The sequence below is a fragment of the Ascidiella aspersa genome, chromosome 2 (assembly GCF_963924565.1).
Source record: "Ascidiella aspersa chromosome 2, kaAscAspe10.2, whole genome shotgun sequence".
NCBI classification, from domain to species: domain Eukaryota; kingdom Metazoa; phylum Chordata; class Ascidiacea; order Phlebobranchia; family Ascidiidae; genus Ascidiella; species Ascidiella aspersa.
This window is the reverse complement of record NC_139448.1, coordinates 15,653,391-15,673,035: the sequence shown is the minus strand read 5'-3', so window position 1 is coordinate 15,673,035 and position 19,645 is coordinate 15,653,391. Positions and strand designations below refer to the sequence as shown.

The following is a 19,645-nucleotide window of genomic DNA, read 5'->3' as shown; positions in this document are numbered from 1 at the left end:
TATTATTTGTATTCCTTGAACATGATTTACGTCAACTTGTCACAGACTGATAAACTTTAACAAACTCGGCTATCAGTTAAGATAGGAATTGTCTGCAATGGGGGAAATCCTGGTTGCAAGCATCAGGCGGTCGAAGGGGATGTTTGTGTCAACTAAGAAGCTGCGCACCGCTAAGTTTGTATGCGATCAAAACATTCAGGTTTTAAGTCAAGTCTGGATGGAGAAAAAACGAACATATGGGAACTGCTTTTTGCTCACTGTCTGCGAGGCTTTTACTATTAAGTTGCGGTGTCTACAGACCCTTTGTCTCATGGCCCCATAACATCGAAAGCAACGATGCGATTGCTTCCACGCAACAACCGAAAACTGCCCACCACTGTATCCGGTGCCTGATACTTGTTTTTATCGGGTTGCTAATGTTATGTTACATTTCTAATACACATCGTGAGTCTATACCGTTATTGTAATCTGACACCTGAAGAAAATAACCTGATAACAATGCGACATCTCTAAACATTTCTCGAAAATTGTCACCCAAAGGTGTACAAGACGTTATCTCTAAAAAGCGGCAAATGAGAGAAGTTGTATAATATTGCACGTTAAATGTACTTATTTACATGAACCATGGACACGCTGTCGAAGCTGTAGCCTCCACACAAACACCGCGTCAATTTAAACACAGTTAGCTTATTGTTTTAACACAGGGAACAAATTGCAGATTAGCTGCATTTCTGAAAGGGGGGCGTTTTTTGCAAACGAGCGTAAGCACACTGTTAACGGGAAAACGAGCAGTGGTTCTCAACCTTTTGCAACTTGCGGACTTGTAAAACCACACAAATCTTTTTACGCAAAACAATTCGAAGGCACGTTTTTTTTACTGAGATAACTGTAGGGCTAAATATATAGTTAGGCTACCTGCGCTTTTAAGAGTACTTTTTAATAATCACTCGATTAAAGCGAAAAATGTTTATCTCATCAAGGCAGATATTTTGACCTTATGCAACAACCCAGGTACAATTTTATGAACTTAAAACTTATGTTATCTTCTAACAAAGTTTTTCTACCTGACCCAACTATAGTTACCTTGCGTTTTCATGGGTACTTTAAAAAAAAAATTCAAGACTTTTCTAAAACATATATGTTATCTTCTATCGCCGGAAATCAACTATTAAATGTTTTTTACCTGAATAACCTACCCGAAACTTTCAGGAGTTCAAACATAGCTTTTCAAATTTAAGTCTAAGCCAAAGTGAAAAGGACGATTAACCATACGCTCGAAACCAATAAAAAATCATTGAAAATATATTATAGGCTTTTTGTGATTGTAAAAATAGTCTTGGGAGCTGTTTCTAAAAAAACATATTAAGCAAGAAAGTACATAGCACCAATGTCACGTTTGATTTTTTGTTAATGCTTGATAGCAGGCGCTGAGAGAAAGACTCTAGATGTTTTCAACTTTTAAAGATGTTTTCAACTTTTAAAAGCTCAGCAAAATGGCTTGAAATCCTTAGCCCCAAACCACACAGCCAACATCGCCCTTTTAAAGTTAAAACAATTTTAGTCGTAATACCTTCTGCTGTTCTCGGTAGTAACAACCATACTTGACGTTTGCTATTCAAAGTCGCATCCATATACTATTATCGTCCGATTTCACTAACTACGGTAAGAAATCTTGAAAGACAACCACCAAGATAGGAAACGACCAGTGGTTGGATTAAATCAAGTTAACGGCTAGTTGGCTTACCGTTTTTTTTGTTTTATAAGGTTTTTTTTAGGAATGACGTTACAAAGTCACGTCATAACGTTACGCTATAAAACAATTTGTATATAAAACGCATGTTGCTCTCGAGCGTCCTCGTGCGGAAGTATTTAGGCACTCTAATCTCGCGAAGCTGCATGCTTTGCACTCGAGTAAGAAACAAATTGTTCATATTTGGGTTAAATTGCCAAATTTGTCACTTTAAAGATTATGAGTTTCTCTATCATTACTCAATATAATGGGATTTTTATACTTTGTAAAGTTTATGTGTTTACACTGGTCAAAACAACGCTTGAATCATTTAAATACAGTGACTTAAGTGCAATTAGGTCAAGTCAATGTCTTAAGTCATTACACCACTGACAGTCTGGAACTACGGTGAACTACGTCACTATAGCAGTGAACTCCACATGTTTTTACAAATTTTGTGATAATAAACGTTTACCACCAAATATTATTTATTCTTATAGTATTCTATGAACAAATGGTCTCATGTTGTGTTTTTGTCAGCTTTTGGTTGTTGTCGTTGACGTAATTGTCATCTTTAGTTTCAATACAATGGTTGGCAGTGTTCTTGCATCACTCTGCTGCTAACGTTATTTATAGAACATTTTGTCCATTTTTTTAATCGTTGGCACTTAAGATGCAGTACATTTGTCGTGAGCGAACTAAGCGTGAGCGCGACGAGATTTGGCGCTCTTTCACTATTGTACGTAAAAATTAATAAAAAAATTTTTGTTCTTCAAATGCCGCATACCACAACACATATTGTTTGGGTAAAGCAACACACAATATTTCGGTTAGTGTGAGGGTTGGTCAAGTATTATTATTTAATAATATTGCTTATCCTACCCAAACCCAAAGAATGCTCGTTGTAGTACAGGATTCCAAACTAGCGCCAGGATATTAACTTTGAAAAAAAATCTTTAAAAATAACCATAGAGTAGTTCAATTTAATTCTGAGTGGATGTTCAATGATCCTTCAAAAATTTATATTTAAAAAATATTGTTTTTTTAAATATTTTTGCCAAAAGTGTGATTGCTGGATAGCTAAAGCCAAAACAAGGTTTGTATAAAAATCAGTTTATTTGTGGCATATCTTTCGGAGATAATTGCTCTTTAAAAAGTTGGTGCATTCAGAATAAATTGCCACTGTTCTACAATCCTACCATTTTGTTTCGTTCAGTGGTTTATTGCTAACATTATTTGGGTTATGGTGAGTTAGCATTTGGGTGGGTGGGTAAAGAATTATTATTTTTACATTTACTCTTCCCTTTGGTAAAAAAGGCTTGGTAGGATTCTAGACCAGCGTCTAAAATTTTGTTAATTAATTAGTTTAATTGAATTTGCAGAAAATTTAAACATGGTTAAGCTGTTATCGTTAAATATTCTCTATAAGTGCCCATCGACAGTGGTTCCTTTGGCTTCTACGCACGATCTTCAAAGTTTCAACTACTTTCAGAGGAGCAGGTATATATTTCTTATCTTAAGGGACTAGTAAAAGCCAAAAAAATATTACATTTGAAGAACGACTGAACAGGTTGACCAAACTTAAAGGTTATGTCACAGGTATAGTTGTGACATTTTTATCATCTCAATTACTAATACATTTTGCTTTTCATTCAAGATTTTGCCTGCCTGGAAAAAAATGCATTTTTAGGCAAACGATGTTAATTCAGGCACTATTTTCCACCAAAAAAAATATATATACATTTTTAATGATGATCATGTTAAAACATTTGTTTTTTTTATTATGCTTTACTGTGTATATTATAGGCTCCAAACTTCAAAAATCCTAGAAGGTTTTTTGGCGCTGGTCAAGAATCTTAGCATGTTTTCGTCCAGGGGTTTAATATGGCTAACATTATTTGGGTTGGGGTTCGTTCTTGCAATTTCAAGTTTGCCAACTCGTATCGTTACTGTAAAAATAAATGCTAGGGTTCTAGACAAGTGGCCGTTTTTTGAACCACTATAAATGCTTACTAATCACCAAAAAAAAACTGATCTTGCAGTTCAGTAACAGCTCCCTGGAAAAAAACTGTGCATTCATCTTTAGTCCATCATTGGTTGAATGACTAATTTTTTGGGGTTGTGAAAATCATGAAAATCTGTTCATAACGATTGATTTTTGTTAAGATTAGTAGTTTGCATTAGTACATAAAACAAAATGTAATACAGAGCTGCTTTTCTTAGTAAATTTGTGCTAACTTTGGGTGTTCAAGAATGAGACCTTGTACCACTCGGTGGAGTCTTATTTTGATTCCTAGCTATGTTTAATTTTACCCAACCAAAAAGTTATTTTCAACCTAATGCAATTCGTAAACGCTTGTCGCCAATCAATTATGTATTTATAAGGTGAAAAGAACATCGTAAGTAAGACCGTTTTCAATAATATGTTTCCTACTTGAGACCCTCTAGAAAATCCAGGGGCCACACATGGTGCCAACCGTTCAGCTCCTTTTTTTTAAATCCTACACCATGTTAGGCAGGGATATAAAAGATTGCAAACATTCTTAGTCATATAAAGGCAAGGAGTTTCCTGCTTGGCTAATAATAAAAAAGCTCTATGACTTATCAATTATAATAGCTGTTTTTCTCACAAAATTTTTGAATGATATATATATTTAATGTTTAGAGTACCATACCATGCCTAATAAGTAACCAACCAATCAACAACAAAAACAAATACAGCTTGAAAAAATCATAAACAAAGTTATTATGACTGAACTGTCACACATTTTATCAATATATATATTTGCCTGTTAATTATCATTGATACCTCAAAAAAGGTATTTAGTTTGTTAACATTATTTTAATTTCTCTGTATGATTATAAGAAGTGTGAGATTTTTAAAAAATGTTCAGGTTTTAGTTTATTGTTTGGAAAAGAAAATGAGGTTAACAATTTATTTTAAATTGTGTCTAGCCAATAGATTTGCTTGATTTTAATACATAGAACAAAATAACCTTATGAATTTAATTTGAATAGTAAATATTTGTTTGCAGCATTCAAGAGTTTATGCAGTTTACCTCTAAGATTATTACGGAAAGAACACAACCTGGTCAAAGACAATCTGTTAAAGAAAATAACTATTTGTGTCATGTTTTTATCCGGGAAGACCGTTTAGCTGGTGTTCTAATTTCTGATGAAGATTATCCTCGCCGTGTTGCATTTACTGTTTTAAGCAAGGTATTAAATACAATATATACATATATATTTAAGGGTTGTTTAGATTTTGAAGTTTTTAAAAAAGTTAAGCGTATCAAAGTTTTTCCGATTGTTTGGCCTTTAAAATTAGGATTGACAAAAAGTTATTGAAATATTGCTCAACGCACATAAAGGTATACAGGCAAATCATTAAAAATTGGGAATTTCCGTTTAGTGAAAACATGCTAAATTGAATTTATTGTAAAGAAATGATTGCAAACATTATTGTAAAATGTTATTTGTAATATGTTATTCGATGAGTTGCAGGAGGCTAGATGCTGTTGTGCATCACAAGTGATTTATGCTAAGTAATCAGCGTTTAACTCGACCATTCTCACAGCATTATTATTAACAACCTTGACAGTATTTACAAAGTTTTCTGCAGCTTGGTAGTCTCTATGTTTTGCCCACTAAAAAATTGGAAACCTATGGTCAGTTGCTCTGAACAGCCAACAGAGGAAAAAACAAATAAGGACTCTTAAACGTCCATATCTTCAACTTTGGTGCTTTCTGTTACTTTGAATCACTGGCAACCTCCGGCGAAATTACTTTGGTTGGGTGTATTCAAAATATTTTGGGTCTATTCCGCTTTTTTTTTCGTCCATAGTAGGGTGTTAACTGAACAGTGAATGTAGAAAACACTACAGTTTCTTCATTGAAGTATGAATGACACAACCTCTACGACCTGGTGGTAATATATTGAATACTCTGTTAAACTTCAGGTCATTTATTAGAGCATCAGAACCAATACTTTTTTTAACCAAGCTGAAATATAAAACAAGGCAAATAACTGGTTGATGCACTCCAGCAGGTTTAGAAAATCTTGTTCTGTACCACGTTTCCAGCCACTGTTAGAAGCTGTGGTGTCAAATAATAAAGCTTTGGAAAAGGTGGTCTAAATCTTCTTCTTAAATACCTTGTTTTATGTTCCAGCTTTACGTTGTAGATACCGTCAAGGTTGTTAATGATGCTGCTGAGAGAATGGTCAAGTTAAACACTGATTACTCAGAATACATCACTTATAATACACCACAGTGCACTAGGCCAGAACATCTGGCAAGTCGTAGAATTTTAAAGTTGTTCCGATACTTTAAAAAAACAACTTTTGCAAACAATGATTTTTTTGGCTAAGTTGCACAGTTTCTCTGTGTTGTGTATGTGTATTCATTGTTAATATATTACAAATAACATTTTAAATTATGTTGACAATCTTTTCTTTACAATGAAGCCAATTTAGAAGGTTTTCACAAAAGATGAATTCCAAATTTTGATGGTTTCTCCTGTTAAAATTTAGGTGCATTAATCGCTATTAAATCATGACCCAATTTCAATAATTTTTTGTCAATTTTAGGGTCCAAACAACAGAAAAACGTTACTCAAACTTTTTAAAAATGTTCAAAATCTGAACAACCCTAATATATATACATATACAGTATACACATACTAAAGATAGATCTGTCTGTATAACTAAATATTAACTTAAACGTATGACAACCTTACCAAAGTGCAACTTCTGGCTGTATATCACATAACTGTTTATTGCAATCTAGACACTAGATGACTTCGCTGCTAAAATTCCTAAAGCGGATTGGCCGTATGGAACACAAGCGTAAGTATGATAGTATGAGTATGATATTAATATTGCCATATTGTATACTAAAAAGTGTTTTAATTTATACTATTATTATTCAGTAACATTCAATATAATGGTTTGCCGGAAATATTGTTGAAATATCAAAATCCTAGAGAAGCTGATGCCATGTCAAGAGTTCAAGCAGATTTAGATGAAACAAAATGCGTTTTGGTGAGAACTGTCTATTATATGTATACCCAAACAAGCCTTAAACCTACTGTCAATATCAGTACTCCGTTTTAGGTACAAAACACATTTGAAAGTTACCACTCAGTAACAAACATTTATTTCATAAAAAAATACAAATTCTAATATGCCTTATAATTTTCATTCTGTCTGACTAAAATTTTAGTAGGAAGTCACAATAGCACCCTTGTTGATCCTATGTATGATTTGTGTAAAGTGTACAAGAACATTTTGCGAAAACATTTTTTATATGTTTTGTAGCACAACACAATGGAATCACTTCTTCAACGAGGAGAAAAGCTGGATGACCTTGTGGATAAATCAAATGAATTAAGCCTTCAGTCAAGAACATTTTATAAACAGGTATATAATTTATTTTTATGATAGCCATTTACTGTACTAGAAAACTTTTCATGGTGATATTTATTTTTCAGGCGAAAAAGGCAAACTCTTGGTGTTGCTGTATACAATGATCTACTTTATTTCCCAATTCAGATTGTTATTTATTAGCTTTGGTTTATGAAAAAGAAACAATTTGAAAAACGAAAACCACACCAATTGAGTTTTTGTTGGCAAACAAGAATTATAAACAATTTTCTTAAAACTCTGTATATGCTTATTACTTAAGCAATCCTGATAGGTCATTTGTTATCTTAGTGTTTTATTTTAGTTTTTATGAAATATTCTTATTGTGTAAACCAATTTTGTGCAATGGATTTTAAGGCCAAACCCTGATCATGCACATCACGGTTTATTGTGCTTGTCAGTGCTTTGTTACATTTCTATTATACTGGTAGCCAAACTCTGACCTAGGCTGTTAGCTTTTAATAACAACCCTTTACAATTTGTCAACTGGCTGACTATAAAATGGACGATTATTTTTATGTAAAGCGGTGAAATTGTATTAAAAAAAATGTTACTGCTAAGTCGTGGAATACAATTAGCTAAAATCGTAATATTTCAACACATAAAAAAGGGTATATTATTTCATGATTTTAATGTATTGCTTTGTTGTGGTTGTTTACCTGGTATATATGTGTACCATTTGTACATTTTTAAACCAGGAACACTGAACAAAAGGTTATAATTATGGTCGTTAAATGTGTGTGACATATTTTGTAAACAATGGCGCCCGACTGCATTTCACAATTTGTGACTGCCAAAGATTCCCACAAAATTTTTAATTTATAGGCAAATTTTTTATTGTAAATGGTGATATTTTCTGCCAAATCATGTCACTGACGTGATTTAGGGCAAACATTACATCTTACATGCTAAATATTTTTGACTGGTAGTCACTGGAATGCAATCTGGAAGGAACACAAATACCAACATGTTTACTTTATTTTTCATTGGACCTCGACTACTGCATAGCAGCTATCATAAATGATTGTGTTATGTTTAAATAAATATGATTCATGTTTATTTCACTTTAAAAGTTGTGAATAGAAATAGGGCAGAAAACAAGTTAATGGTGCGGCTTCATGTGCATCTATGTTTGTTACTTAGTCCCTAATAATAGGTCAAACTAACAATTACAGATCTTTTTAAACATATTGTCAGTCACCAATTTCATCTCCAATCCTCTTAAAATATTTTCATCTTTCTCCGGCATGTTACAACTGACATACACTTGTTTGCCAGTTCTTTTGCTCAATTTCTGAGCCAGGCCACTAGAAGTTGTGTTGGCTGTTGCTCCGAAAAGGTTCTGGGTGATGCAGCTGGATTCAAATTTGGTTTGCATCGCTACAGATAAATTTGTCATTGCTATTTTATCGCAGGCATTAATCCAAAGCATAAATCCACTTTCAAATTGTAGTATGTGAATGTGTAGCTTAGTTTCCTCGATTTCGTAAGTCAAATGTTTAAATTGCAAATTATTGCTGGAAATCTCCATCGTACATAAAACAGTTTACACGAAACAATAAAAGCTGTACGAATGTTATAAATAGCTAATTACTTTTATATACTTATTTGGTAAGCAGTAGTGCAATACAAGAAGCAAAACGGGTGCACCAACAAAAACAGCATTTTACAGCTAGTCTTATTACGAAAATGTGTTGTTCTACTCGACCCTTTAGTGCAGGGGTTCCCATCCGGGGATACGAGATTGAATATCGAGGGGTACGACCGTACGAATATCCTTGGGCCACAGATAACATTTCAAACACATTTTACGGTACGGTTTTATTTTGGAATTTTAAATGACATTATGCCATTACAGTATTTTCTTTGAAAAAAAGGCAATTATCTACAAATAACTGTTGTTATTTAGTAAAGAACTTATTGTCTTATAACAATACGTTTTTAACTGCAGATGATTTACGTGTTGCCTTGAGTAGCATCGAACCATCGTTTGATCGTTTGAGCCAAGTTTTTCAATGAAGCAGCAACCAATGTCTCACTTAATAGAAGTGACAAACAAAATAACTGACATTTAATTTCTTTCCAATTTTTGCATTTTTAGTGAAATACCGGTTTAACTTTTATTTGAGCTATAAAAGCAATATAATTTAGCAATATATATATGTATATAATATATATATAGATATATATACATACATGAAAAATTCCATCAGGATTTTTTGGGGATTACGAAAAACGCTCTGACCTGACAAAGAGGTACGAGCAGCAAAAACGTTGGGAACCCCTGCTTTAATGAAAAGAATGCCACAATTAAGCCGTAGGAATCTTACAATTTTTTTTAATATTTTAGGTTTTTATTTCGACCCATGACATTAATTAAAATAATTTAAATTCTAAATTAATCGCAATGCACTATAATTGCTGTATGCGGTTCTGGCTGCAGAATAAATCAGGGGAAAATCAAAAAGCGGGCTCCTGAATTTTCAACTTAGGGAATTCCTCTATTTTTCGTCTGACTTAATGAATAATGACGTCATAAACTAGTGACAGTGTGAGGTCATAGAATGGTGATTGCAAGACGTGATAAAAAAAAACTAATCAGAAACAGCCAAATACGTCCAGCAAAAGCGACCACGTGCGTCGTCAACAATCCTGTCAGGCGCCAGCTGCGAAACACGGTAACTTCAGGCAAAAAAAAACAAATTGTAGAATACACACTTGCTAATCAGTCAACCTAAACAAATAACGAAAAAGAACAACTTCCAGCGTTTACGGTCGACCAAACAAAAGACGAAAAACGGCATTTTGCACTCGATTTTGATTTCGCGTTAGATTAAGACGCGTGACCATTGTTGTCAGTTTGGATTTTTTAAAGCCAAATTTGAAAATTTAGGCTTTTTTTGAACCTCTTGGGGGATTTTTTATTTGAAAAAAAAATCCAAATCAAATTTGGCTTTTTTAGGCTTTTTTGTTTTGTTTCATTCCAAAATTTCATGAGTTTTATGTTAAGAAGAGATGAAACTATCACAAAAAGAGAAAAATTGCCATAAAATGTACAAAAAGAGATAAAATACCAATAAAATTTTAACAAAAATCGACAAAAAATGAGAAAAATTACCACAAAAAAAGAAATTCATTGTACAAGCATGATCATTTATTGTATTTGTATTAATTTAAGGAAAAACATAGGGTTGTTAGAGTTTGTAGTAGATTTGGCTTTTTTTTAGGTGAGTTTGGCTTTTTTTATTTTTTCAATCTGGCAACCCTGTGCATGACCCAATTACTTTAAAAGCACGCCGCTTCCAACAGTTTTTTAAACCATGACAAAAACGAACAAAAAATGATAATATCACTTACAAAAAGAGGGTAAGAACTCCCGCCCCTGGATACGCCCTTGGGGGCAATGGATAATGTATAATATTTTTAACCTTCATATTACACTTATAAATATTACTAATAATCGCATTTTGAAATTCCAGGGGGGCAAGTGCTCCCCCTTGCCCCCCGTGCGGGCGCCCATGTGAGCAGGCCTTTTAAAACGTTATATCGGGGTATAAATCTTTAAATAATTTGACAACCCGAACTCAATGGCCAAGTCAATGAATGCTTTATTTGTTTAAAGTTATTTTTACCCCGACCAGACCGCAGTTTGACACTTTGTATACTTACCTAATTAGCCAAGCAAAATATATCATGTTTTTTATAGGATAAAACTAACAAACAAAAGGCGGGATAACACATTTTTAAGGTTGAATGAGATGAATACTTGGTGACTTACTTATTCTGTTAAATTCATTAATTGCAAATTTTCCCCCTATCTTTGGTTTTGTACTAGCTTTTCTTATCATGCTGGGTCATTCCATTCCTACTGGTACAGTGGTGGCACCCTATGTCATAGATTTTTTTTAAATTTTATTTGCAGAATCTCCCTGCAATTCTATGAAAAGTGATACCAATTTTACCGAAATTGGTCAAGTACTTTTTGAGATATCAGCGACTGAAAATTGGCCCTTTTTAGGCTTTTTCATGATCACTCATGCATAAAATTTAACTGAAAATTTTGTTTGACCTATTGTGAAGGTGTTTTAAATGGTAACTTAAAAATTCCAATGCATATCCGAAGTAAGCAGATTCTAAAAAGATATATTGTTGTTTGTTTTTGTATCACTACAGGCCACCAAGTGGCTAGTTTCACACATGACTATTTGTGATCAGTCATGCATGACAAAACTTTGAACGGTTATAGCGAAAAATACTCTACTTCGATTTTTCTGCAACTTAGCTTAAATGAAAGGTAATTTTGTTGGCTTTCTACCCTCCAAATATGAAGTGGGATATTTAAGTAGAAATTACAAAATTTCATTGCTTTGTAATAGTTTGCGAAAAAGCTTTATGTCGCACTATTATAATGTATAATTATGAAATGTGATTGTCTGGTGCTTCCAGGAAGTCAAAAAAACTTATAGAAGTCTGCTGGTACAGCAATGCACACTAGAAGCCAATACATAGACCAATAATTTTAATCAATGTATGGCGAAAATTGCCAATAATTTTAATGATTTGCGACTGAAAACTTTATGCACAATCAGCGCACAATACTACTTATACTAACAGAGGAGGATTCTATACGATGACAAAGAGAAAGATACTATACGATGTTAAGTACAAGTATATATGTATATTGGAAGACATCTCATATTCAAGTAACAGACTACCAAGAGCTTAAATCTTTCGCAATGTTATTACAAAGCACCGCCCTTCCTTCAGTTCCACAATAATAACTGCACCGTATGTTCCAAGTAACCCTTATTACTAACTAATAACTAATAATACATCTAAAGATCTATCACTTATTAAGGTTGAAAATTTGATGGAAATAAAGTTTGGTTTGATTATAAATCATGACTGAAACTAGCTGCAATTCACTCTGCTTCAAGTTACAAAAACTTATAAAGATGTGTGAGACCAGTCACACCACTTTTCCAAAAACAGGCTGCCATCAGACTTGGAGATTTGGTATTGTCCTCTTGATGTTAACAAAACATGACATGCAATCTGGCACAAAACATGGCCAATGGAAAAAATATTGGTCTTGCCTTTGAGGCCAGTAATATGATTGGGCAGGTCTTTTTGGATGCATGCAGTAACAACTTGACATATATACCATCATCTTTAGCAATAGAGACTATGCAGCCTATGTACCAGTCATGCTCATATACAAACTTGTGCAACATAAGCAACAGGAGAAAGCATTGGCATTTAAGGTGGTGTAGTGCTTTTACAAATTTTAGATTGCGCAGCAAATTCAAGGTCACAACTTGTCCTTATGTTGTATAACTCCTTCATTCAGTGGTTCAAATAGTGGAGTATAGTACCTTTTAAAGTCGGTCCAGACTAAAACCTATCTTGCAAATGGGAAGAAACTGATTTCATGTCCTTCGGAATCACTTCAAAACTAATAGTTGAAAAAGTTTGGCAACAAAAACACATATTACTGGCCTCAAAAGCAGGACCAATACTTTTTTCCATTTTATCATGTTTTGTGCCACATTGCATGTCATGTTTTGTTAACATTAAGAGGACAATACCACATCTCCAAGTCTGATGGAAGCCTGATTTTAAAAAAGTGGTGTGACTGGTCCCACACATCTTTATAAGTTTTTGTAACTTGAGGGAGTATGAATTGCAGCTAGTTTCTGTCTTGATTTGAAATCTCAACCTTAATGAGTGTTAGATCTTTAGATGTATTATTAATTAGTACTTAGTAATAATGGCTGTTTAGAACATACTGTACAGTTAATATTGTGAACTCAGGGGTCGGAAACCTGAGTTATGTATGGTTCTTTTGGTAAGGCCATATGGCTCTTTTGATAAAAGAATCTTGCTTGCAGATAAATGTAAGCTATCATTTCTCAGCATGATCTGAATAAAATTGCAAGCGGCCACAACCGCTTTCCTAACTCTATATTTTCTTTTCATTACTCATAGTAGCAAATTTTTTTCCTTCTTCTAGCGAATCTCTTTATATTCAAAAGGCCCAATTCTTTTAACCGAACTCCGTAATCAAATTTGTGCAAACCTAACTAATTACATTTAATGCACATTATGTTCTGTCCTTAAAATGAAAAAAAAAATAAATGGCCTTGCACAATTTACTAGTTTTTGCCAACATATAGCTAGATGTTTGTTGCTCTCATGAAAACACAAAAGAATATTTGACTATTATGGCTCCCTTAGTTAAAAAGGTTCCTGCCCCTGGTGTAACTGAATGAGGGGCAGTGCTTTGCAATAACATTGCTAAAGATTTAAGCTCTTGGTAGTCTGTTACTTGAATATGAGATGTCTTCCAATATACATATATACTTGTACTTAACATTGTATAGTATCTTTCTCTTTGTCATCGTATAGAATCCTCCTCTGTGTTAGTATAAGTAGTATTGTGCGCTGACTGTGCATAAAGTTTTCAGTCGCAAAACATTGCAATTAATAGCAATTTTGCCATGCATTGATTAAAATTATTGGTCTATGTATTGGCTTCTAGTGTGCATTGCTGTTCCTTGCAGACTTCTATAAGTTTTTTGACTTCTTGGAAGCACCAGACATTCACAATTCATAATTATACATTATAATAGTGCGTCATAAAGCTTTTTCGCAATCTATTACAAAACAATGAAATTTTGTAATTTCTACTCAAATATCCCACTTCATATTTGGAAGCTAGAAAGCCAACAAAATTACCTTTCATTTAAGCTAAGTTGCAGAAAAATTGAAGTAGAGTATTTTTCGCTATAAGCGATCAAAGTTTTGTCATGCATGACTGATCACAAATAGTCATGTGTGAAACTAGCCACTTGGTGGCCTGTAGTGATACAAAAACAAACAACAATATATTTTTTTAGAATCTGCTTACTTTGAAGAACTGATATGCATTGGAATTTTTTAGTTTCCATTTAAAACACCTTCATAATAGGTCAAACAAAATTTGCACTTAAATTTTACGCATGAGCGATCACGAAAAAGCCTAAAAAGGGCCAATTTTCAGTCGCTGATATCTCAAAAAGTACTTGACCAATTTCGGTAAAATTGGTATCACTTTTCATAGAATTGCAGGAGATTATACATATAAAATTTAAAAAAAATCTATGACATAGGGTGCCACCACTGTACCAGTAGCAATGGAATGACCCTGCTATTAAATTTATACTCCTTTTTAAGTCCTACCATAAAAGCTAATTACAGAAAACAATGTAAATAATTGATGCTAGTTATCTTTAAAAATATTTACATGTCTTACTCTAACCAATGTTTATATTACATATATTTTTTTCTATCTCAATCATAAATACTTTTGTTATTTACTTCCTAAGAAGTTATAAAGTACATTTTATCTAAATATTTTTGCACCTATATAATGTCTATTGTCAATTTATCATGGCAAGTGAATTGCTCCAAACACAGAAGATTAATCTCATCGGTGGTAACTAAAGCTGAATCTATCGCAAATAGAAAACTGCTGGTCAGTTGTTTTCGATCTTTTCACAATACCTCTCCTGCCTCTGGTGGTCGGTATGGGCATAGACTTGTCAAGCTTTGGGAGCACAAAGAATACACGATAGACCCTATAAAAGTATATAGAACTGGTGGGCGACTACCAAAAGTGGCAGTGGCAACAGGTGCAAAATAATTGTGCTTGATTATTTTAATTTTTGTTAACTTGTTTCAAACATACTGAATTTTATAATAAGGTTCACTTTAGTGGAGTGGTAAGCTACTGGTGAATAAGTTCTTAAAAGACCATTAACTTTTCCATTAACTAATTTATTTTATTGTAATCGTACTTTGAATAAACAATAAATAGAATATAGGTATAAAAGCACCCAACTGTTTTGCTTTCTTGAATACATGCTTCACACTAATAATTTTCATATATGTGTATTTTTAGGTGAACCTCTCCCTGGAAAGGTATGGAACAAGGGCCTGGGAAAAGGCGCAAAACGTCAGTGGTTTTGGGTAGATCATCACAGGTTAACTGCTGAACAAGTTAACATGAAAGCATACTATCAAGAGCGAGTAAGTTGATATTTCATAAAAATAAAAAAAACATAAAAATAAAATAGCTTTATGCTGCCAACAATAAAATACGGGTTCAAATTAGCACTGGTGTCTTAAAATATCATTTACTAATATTTAAAATTATGTTGTGTAAACTGCAGGTTGAGATTATTTACAATGTTATATATCAGGGGTGGCCAACACGCGGCTTGATGCGGCTCTTCACCCAGTTATATGCGACCCTTACGTTCCTGTGGCACAGATTTCTTGTAAATGTTTTGATTTTTATGGATTATTTCCGGTTCCTTGCGTCCCGTCTGCTTTTAAATCAAAATTTTGTCTATTTAACGAAACAAATGCACTTTTTTCCCGCTTTGTGTGATCGCTTTGTGGGAGTGAATAAAAATGGAGTTATAGGCTATTCTTTACGTTTCATGTGTGTAAGGTGTGGCTCTTTGTGGTTAACCAAGTAACAAATGCGGCTCTTGGTATCTGATTGGTTGGCCACCCCTGTTATATATATATGTCAATGCATGTAAATTTAGAGGGGCATTCTTAATACATAGCTATTACTTTTATTTATTATTAAACATCTCTTCAGGTAATTAAAGTGGTTGAAGATCAAAACAGATCGGGTTACATAGCATTGGTTGATGGACCTACTAAAAGAAGGTGGATTTTATCAATTGAAGGAATGTCACCTGGCTCGCTTATCACCAACTCTGCTAAACTATTTCCAGACAAAGAAAGTATGATATGCAAATTGTTGGTTGTACAACATATGCTCTGAAAAGCAACAAATGTAGCAAATTAGGATGTTGTCATTTTTTTAATTGTTTGGTTTAAATTTGCTGAACTGTATTTCAAAAAATATGTAAGGGAAATACTTCTAGGAATGGCATAAGTCTTACTGCTAATCTTAAACTTGAATTGAATAGGGCTATAATACTTTAAATAACAGAAAGCATCAATTTAGGTATATATAATTTAGGTATATATCAACTGCCTCGGATTGTTTTCAAGGGCCAACCTAAGTCGGTTGTGTGATGTAGCAAAAATAAATAGAATTGACTCAAATAAATATCAAAAAATATAAGATTAGTAGTTCAAAAATAAGACCTAAACTGGCCAGAATAAGGCCATACAATGTTTATCAGTAACTTTAGTGTTTTGTCCATTTAGGTTAGCATTGTCAATTTGTTTTTCCTTGCTGCCCGAAATACTTCTAAGTGCAGAGATATTTAAGGCCCACTATGCAAACCACTGACAACAGGGAAGGATCCAGGATTTTTGTTTAAGTTATAGGCCATGACAATTTTAGAATGATGTCACAAAGTTCTTTCATATAACAAATTTAAAAAAATGCCAGAATGCCATGTTTGGGCTGCGGCCAACAGTTTGCCGACCACTAATTTAGGACTTATTTAACAGGATTAGGTCTTACTCAGACGATTTTTACACTTTTTATCCTGGATATTACTGCATATTTGGCTTTATTATGTTGTTGGTTTTGATACTATGTTAATATAGATTATTCTGCTTTAGATGTTGTTGCTTGATAGGGCTTACTGTTAAACAACTATATACTACTCAACATTTGTAAAATTTACCAATGAAATTTTGGTGTTTCATGGTATACTGTTATAATTCCGATCTTGCAAAGAGTTTCACACATTAGATAAAACCTATTAGTGTAAATATTTAACATTGACTTTTGAGAACTGCATGTATCTTAAGTTTCCTTGTTTTATGACATCACATAATGACGTAACTCTCAAAAGTCTCTGATGAGAATTCTCATGCCCCAAAGAAAAATCCTAGATTCTCCCCTGGCAGTAAGGGTGCTGCAACCTAATTTGTTCTGTAACGCGCCATGAAATAAAAAAAAGGTTGGGAACACCTGGTGTAGATTTACATGTTTTTTTAAACTGATGCAGTATTTGTTTTATGTGCAGTGACAATCAATGATGGGGATGCTTTTCCACTAGGCATAATCCCAGTTGGAAAAAAGGTCTGTTCAGTAGAGTTTGAGCCTGGAAAAGGTGCCCAAATTGCAAGGTCAGCTGGTAATTGTTGTACTGTAATCAGAAAAGAAGGGACCAGAGTAATATTACAGGTAAAAAGCAATTTGAATATAGCTAAATATGTAACTAATGTTTTTGAATATAGCTATGACCATTTGTTTCGTATTTAATAAGATGTAAATGGCTATGGATGGTAATTTTTCGTCATGAATTGTAAAGAGGAATAAAGCTATGGTTTGTATATTTGGGAACACCAATTAAATGTTATGGCCTAATAGTGGTATAAATAAGTTTTAAGGAACAGAGTGGTCTTTAAAATGTTTTTGCTTTGTTGGTTGATATGACAGTTTTTTAAAATCTAGATATATTGTAATTTAAACTTGAAACACCTTGAAAATTATTTAGTATGTAAAGGGCATTACTAACACATTTATGTTTACTATTGTTACGTGGAACATAAAAGCTTCTATCTAACACAGGTTTTAGATTGTAATACACATTTTCTTTAACAATTTTAAATTCTTAAGGGTCTACAATGCTATATCTACCGCTATTAGAATCTTCAAAAGGGTTCTTAATAAGAACTTCTTATACATGTACACATACTTTTTAGATGCCCAGCAAGAGGGAAATAAACGTAAATGAAAAATGTGTGGCAGTTGTTGGGCGTGTGTCAAATGTGGATCACGAAAATGAAGTATGGACACAGTGGAGTCCAATGGCTTTTGGTATTAGACGAAGCTCAGGTAAGCTATTTCCAATGGCTATTATTATTGAAAAGGGCATTCACTTATAAGTTATGGCAAAATAAAATACTGTTTTTAAATGTTAATGGTTTTGAGTAGACTTTAGATATATTGTAAGGCGCCACTTGATGAGCTTACCTATATTTTGACGATTACGAACTCGTATATATCAACTTCATTTAAGAACCAAAGACCCTTCCTAAATATTTACTGAATATGGTTATATTAGTAGGCTAAAAAATAAGTCAAGTGATGTATTTATCGAAAAAGAGCGAATTTATATTAAAAGTGAAAAAAGCATTATATAACAACTAACGCCTTGGTGCTGCCACGACGAAACGTCAATATTGTTTGGGCGTATGTTTAATGGTCTTTTATTGAATTTAATGTTTTTTATTGAATTTAAATAAATGTATTTGCGTTAACTCAGTTTAGTCGGAAAGAAAAACATGAGATTTATTACACTATTTTGTTTTACTGTTGCAACTCTTTCCATCACCGTTGTTTTATGTGTTACTAATAAGAGCCAAATTTTGTCGACTAAAAAGTTAGAACGAGGACGAATGACGTTAACTTATTGCAACTCTTTCTTTAAATTTTCCAAAAATTATGGTCCTGCATGTTTTGCCTTTAACCCCTGTTTGTTTTACCCTATTAAGAAAACATAAATGTATTTTCTCCTTAATCTTAGTGCGATATATTCAAATGCTAATCTTATATCGGGTAAAGAAGTTCAATGCAACTAAAGCACTTTGTTTTATTTGTCCGAATGTAAAAATACTTTAATTATTTATTTTCATTTAGGTCGAGAGAGCAGAAGATACCTATATGATAGGCGATTTGGCAAGAAGAACAGAGCTATAAAGCCTATTGTGGTGATAGGCGACAAGCCTGTTCTGCAAAACTCCAACGCAATGGAGGATTGATCAACTTGTACGAAAATCATTCAAGAGGATGTTTTACTATCGTAGAATCTGTTCTGCGAAGAAAATAACAATCGATACGGGAAACAATCAGCGGGTTTTTGACTGTTCCTTATTCGTTTGTCGTTGATGAAGTGAACACGATGTTAACTTTTTTGTAGGAAAGCTTACAACTAGCTTTATGTGTGGTATACATTTTTTGTGTTTGTTATCAATATGGAACTTGTGCATGGTGCCTAACTAAAACGGCGATTCGTTACAGACTGTTTGTAGTTACATATTTTTAAGAGAAAATTTCTAAAATATTAATCTTTATTTATTACCTTCAAATTGTGAAAACACAAAAGCACCACTATTTGAAAATTAAAAATCATTTCAATATGATTTAAAATATATCGTACCGTTTAAATAAAGAAACTACCAAACAATTTAAACTAAAATAGATTTCTGAAAAATTATCCAAGTTGCTTTTTGAGCATCTTACCACCTTCCATGGCAGTTAAGCAAATTCTGATTCGGTGTGCTTTGCAAAAATGCTTTTGTGGTTCCGCAGGTAAAAGACTAATATTAGTAGTTTAGACTTTTTTTTTAAAACTTCATAATCTACCTTGGTCAAGTCCCAGTCTATTATAAGAGCAAGTCGTTGTCATGAAGTAAAACGTAAAATTAAACGTTTATAATTGGTGAACTTTTCCAATTACGAGTGATAACACACTTTAAAATAACAAAAACGCAACGTTATGCAGGCA

The 19,645-nt window shown here is 33.2% G+C and overlaps 2 protein-coding genes across 2 annotated transcripts; both read left to right on the top strand.

The window, feature by feature from the left end:
• The first annotated feature begins 3,115 nt into the window (after nt 1-3,115).
• LOC146163945 (synaptobrevin homolog YKT6-like) lies at nt 3,116-8,210 on the top strand. The gene is made up of 6 exons (XM_083383149.1): nt 3,116-3,229; nt 4,765-4,948; nt 6,517-6,575; nt 6,659-6,770; nt 7,047-7,148; nt 7,220-8,210. The coding sequence occupies exons 1-6, from the start codon at nt 3,123-3,125 to the stop codon at nt 7,256-7,258; spliced, it is 603 nt and encodes a 200-aa protein (XP_083239275.1). The 5' UTR covers nt 3,116-3,122; the 3' UTR covers nt 7,259-8,210.
• Nucleotides 8,211-8,840: 630 nt separating this feature from the next.
• On the top strand, nt 8,841-19,160 carry LOC146163944 (large ribosomal subunit protein uL2m-like). Its single transcript, XM_083380639.1, has 7 exons — nt 8,841-8,909; nt 9,754-9,829; nt 15,094-15,221; nt 15,805-15,952; nt 17,159-17,319; nt 17,841-17,973; nt 18,778-19,160. Exons 1-7 carry the CDS (start codon nt 8,841-8,843, stop codon nt 18,897-18,899), a joined length of 837 nt encoding a protein of 278 aa, XP_083236765.1. The 3' UTR covers nt 18,900-19,160.
• The last annotated feature ends 485 nt before the right edge of the window (nt 19,161-19,645 follow it).

Bases quoted from the DNA above. Each gene is read 5' to 3' on its own strand.
- LOC146163945 (XM_083383149.1), top strand. From the start codon at position 3,123: ATGGTTAAGCTGTTATCGTTAAATATTCTCTATAAGTGCCCATCGACA. The intron at 6,576-6,658 runs GTAAGTATGATA...ATTATTATTCAG, and splicing joins TGGCCGTATGGAACACAAGC to TAACATTCAATATAATGGTT. The intron at 7,149-7,219 runs GTATATAATTTA...TTTATTTTTCAG, and splicing joins CAAGAACATTTTATAAACAG to GCGAAAAAGGCAAACTCTTG.
- LOC146163944 (XM_083380639.1), top strand. From the start codon at position 8,841: ATGTGTTGTTCTACTCGACCCTTTAGTGCAGGGGTTCCCATCCGGGGA. The intron at 9,830-15,093 runs GTAACTTCAGGC...GTGTATTTTTAG, and splicing joins GGCGCCAGCTGCGAAACACG to GTGAACCTCTCCCTGGAAAG. The intron at 17,320-17,840 runs GTAAAAAGCAAT...CATACTTTTTAG, and splicing joins GGACCAGAGTAATATTACAG to ATGCCCAGCAAGAGGGAAAT.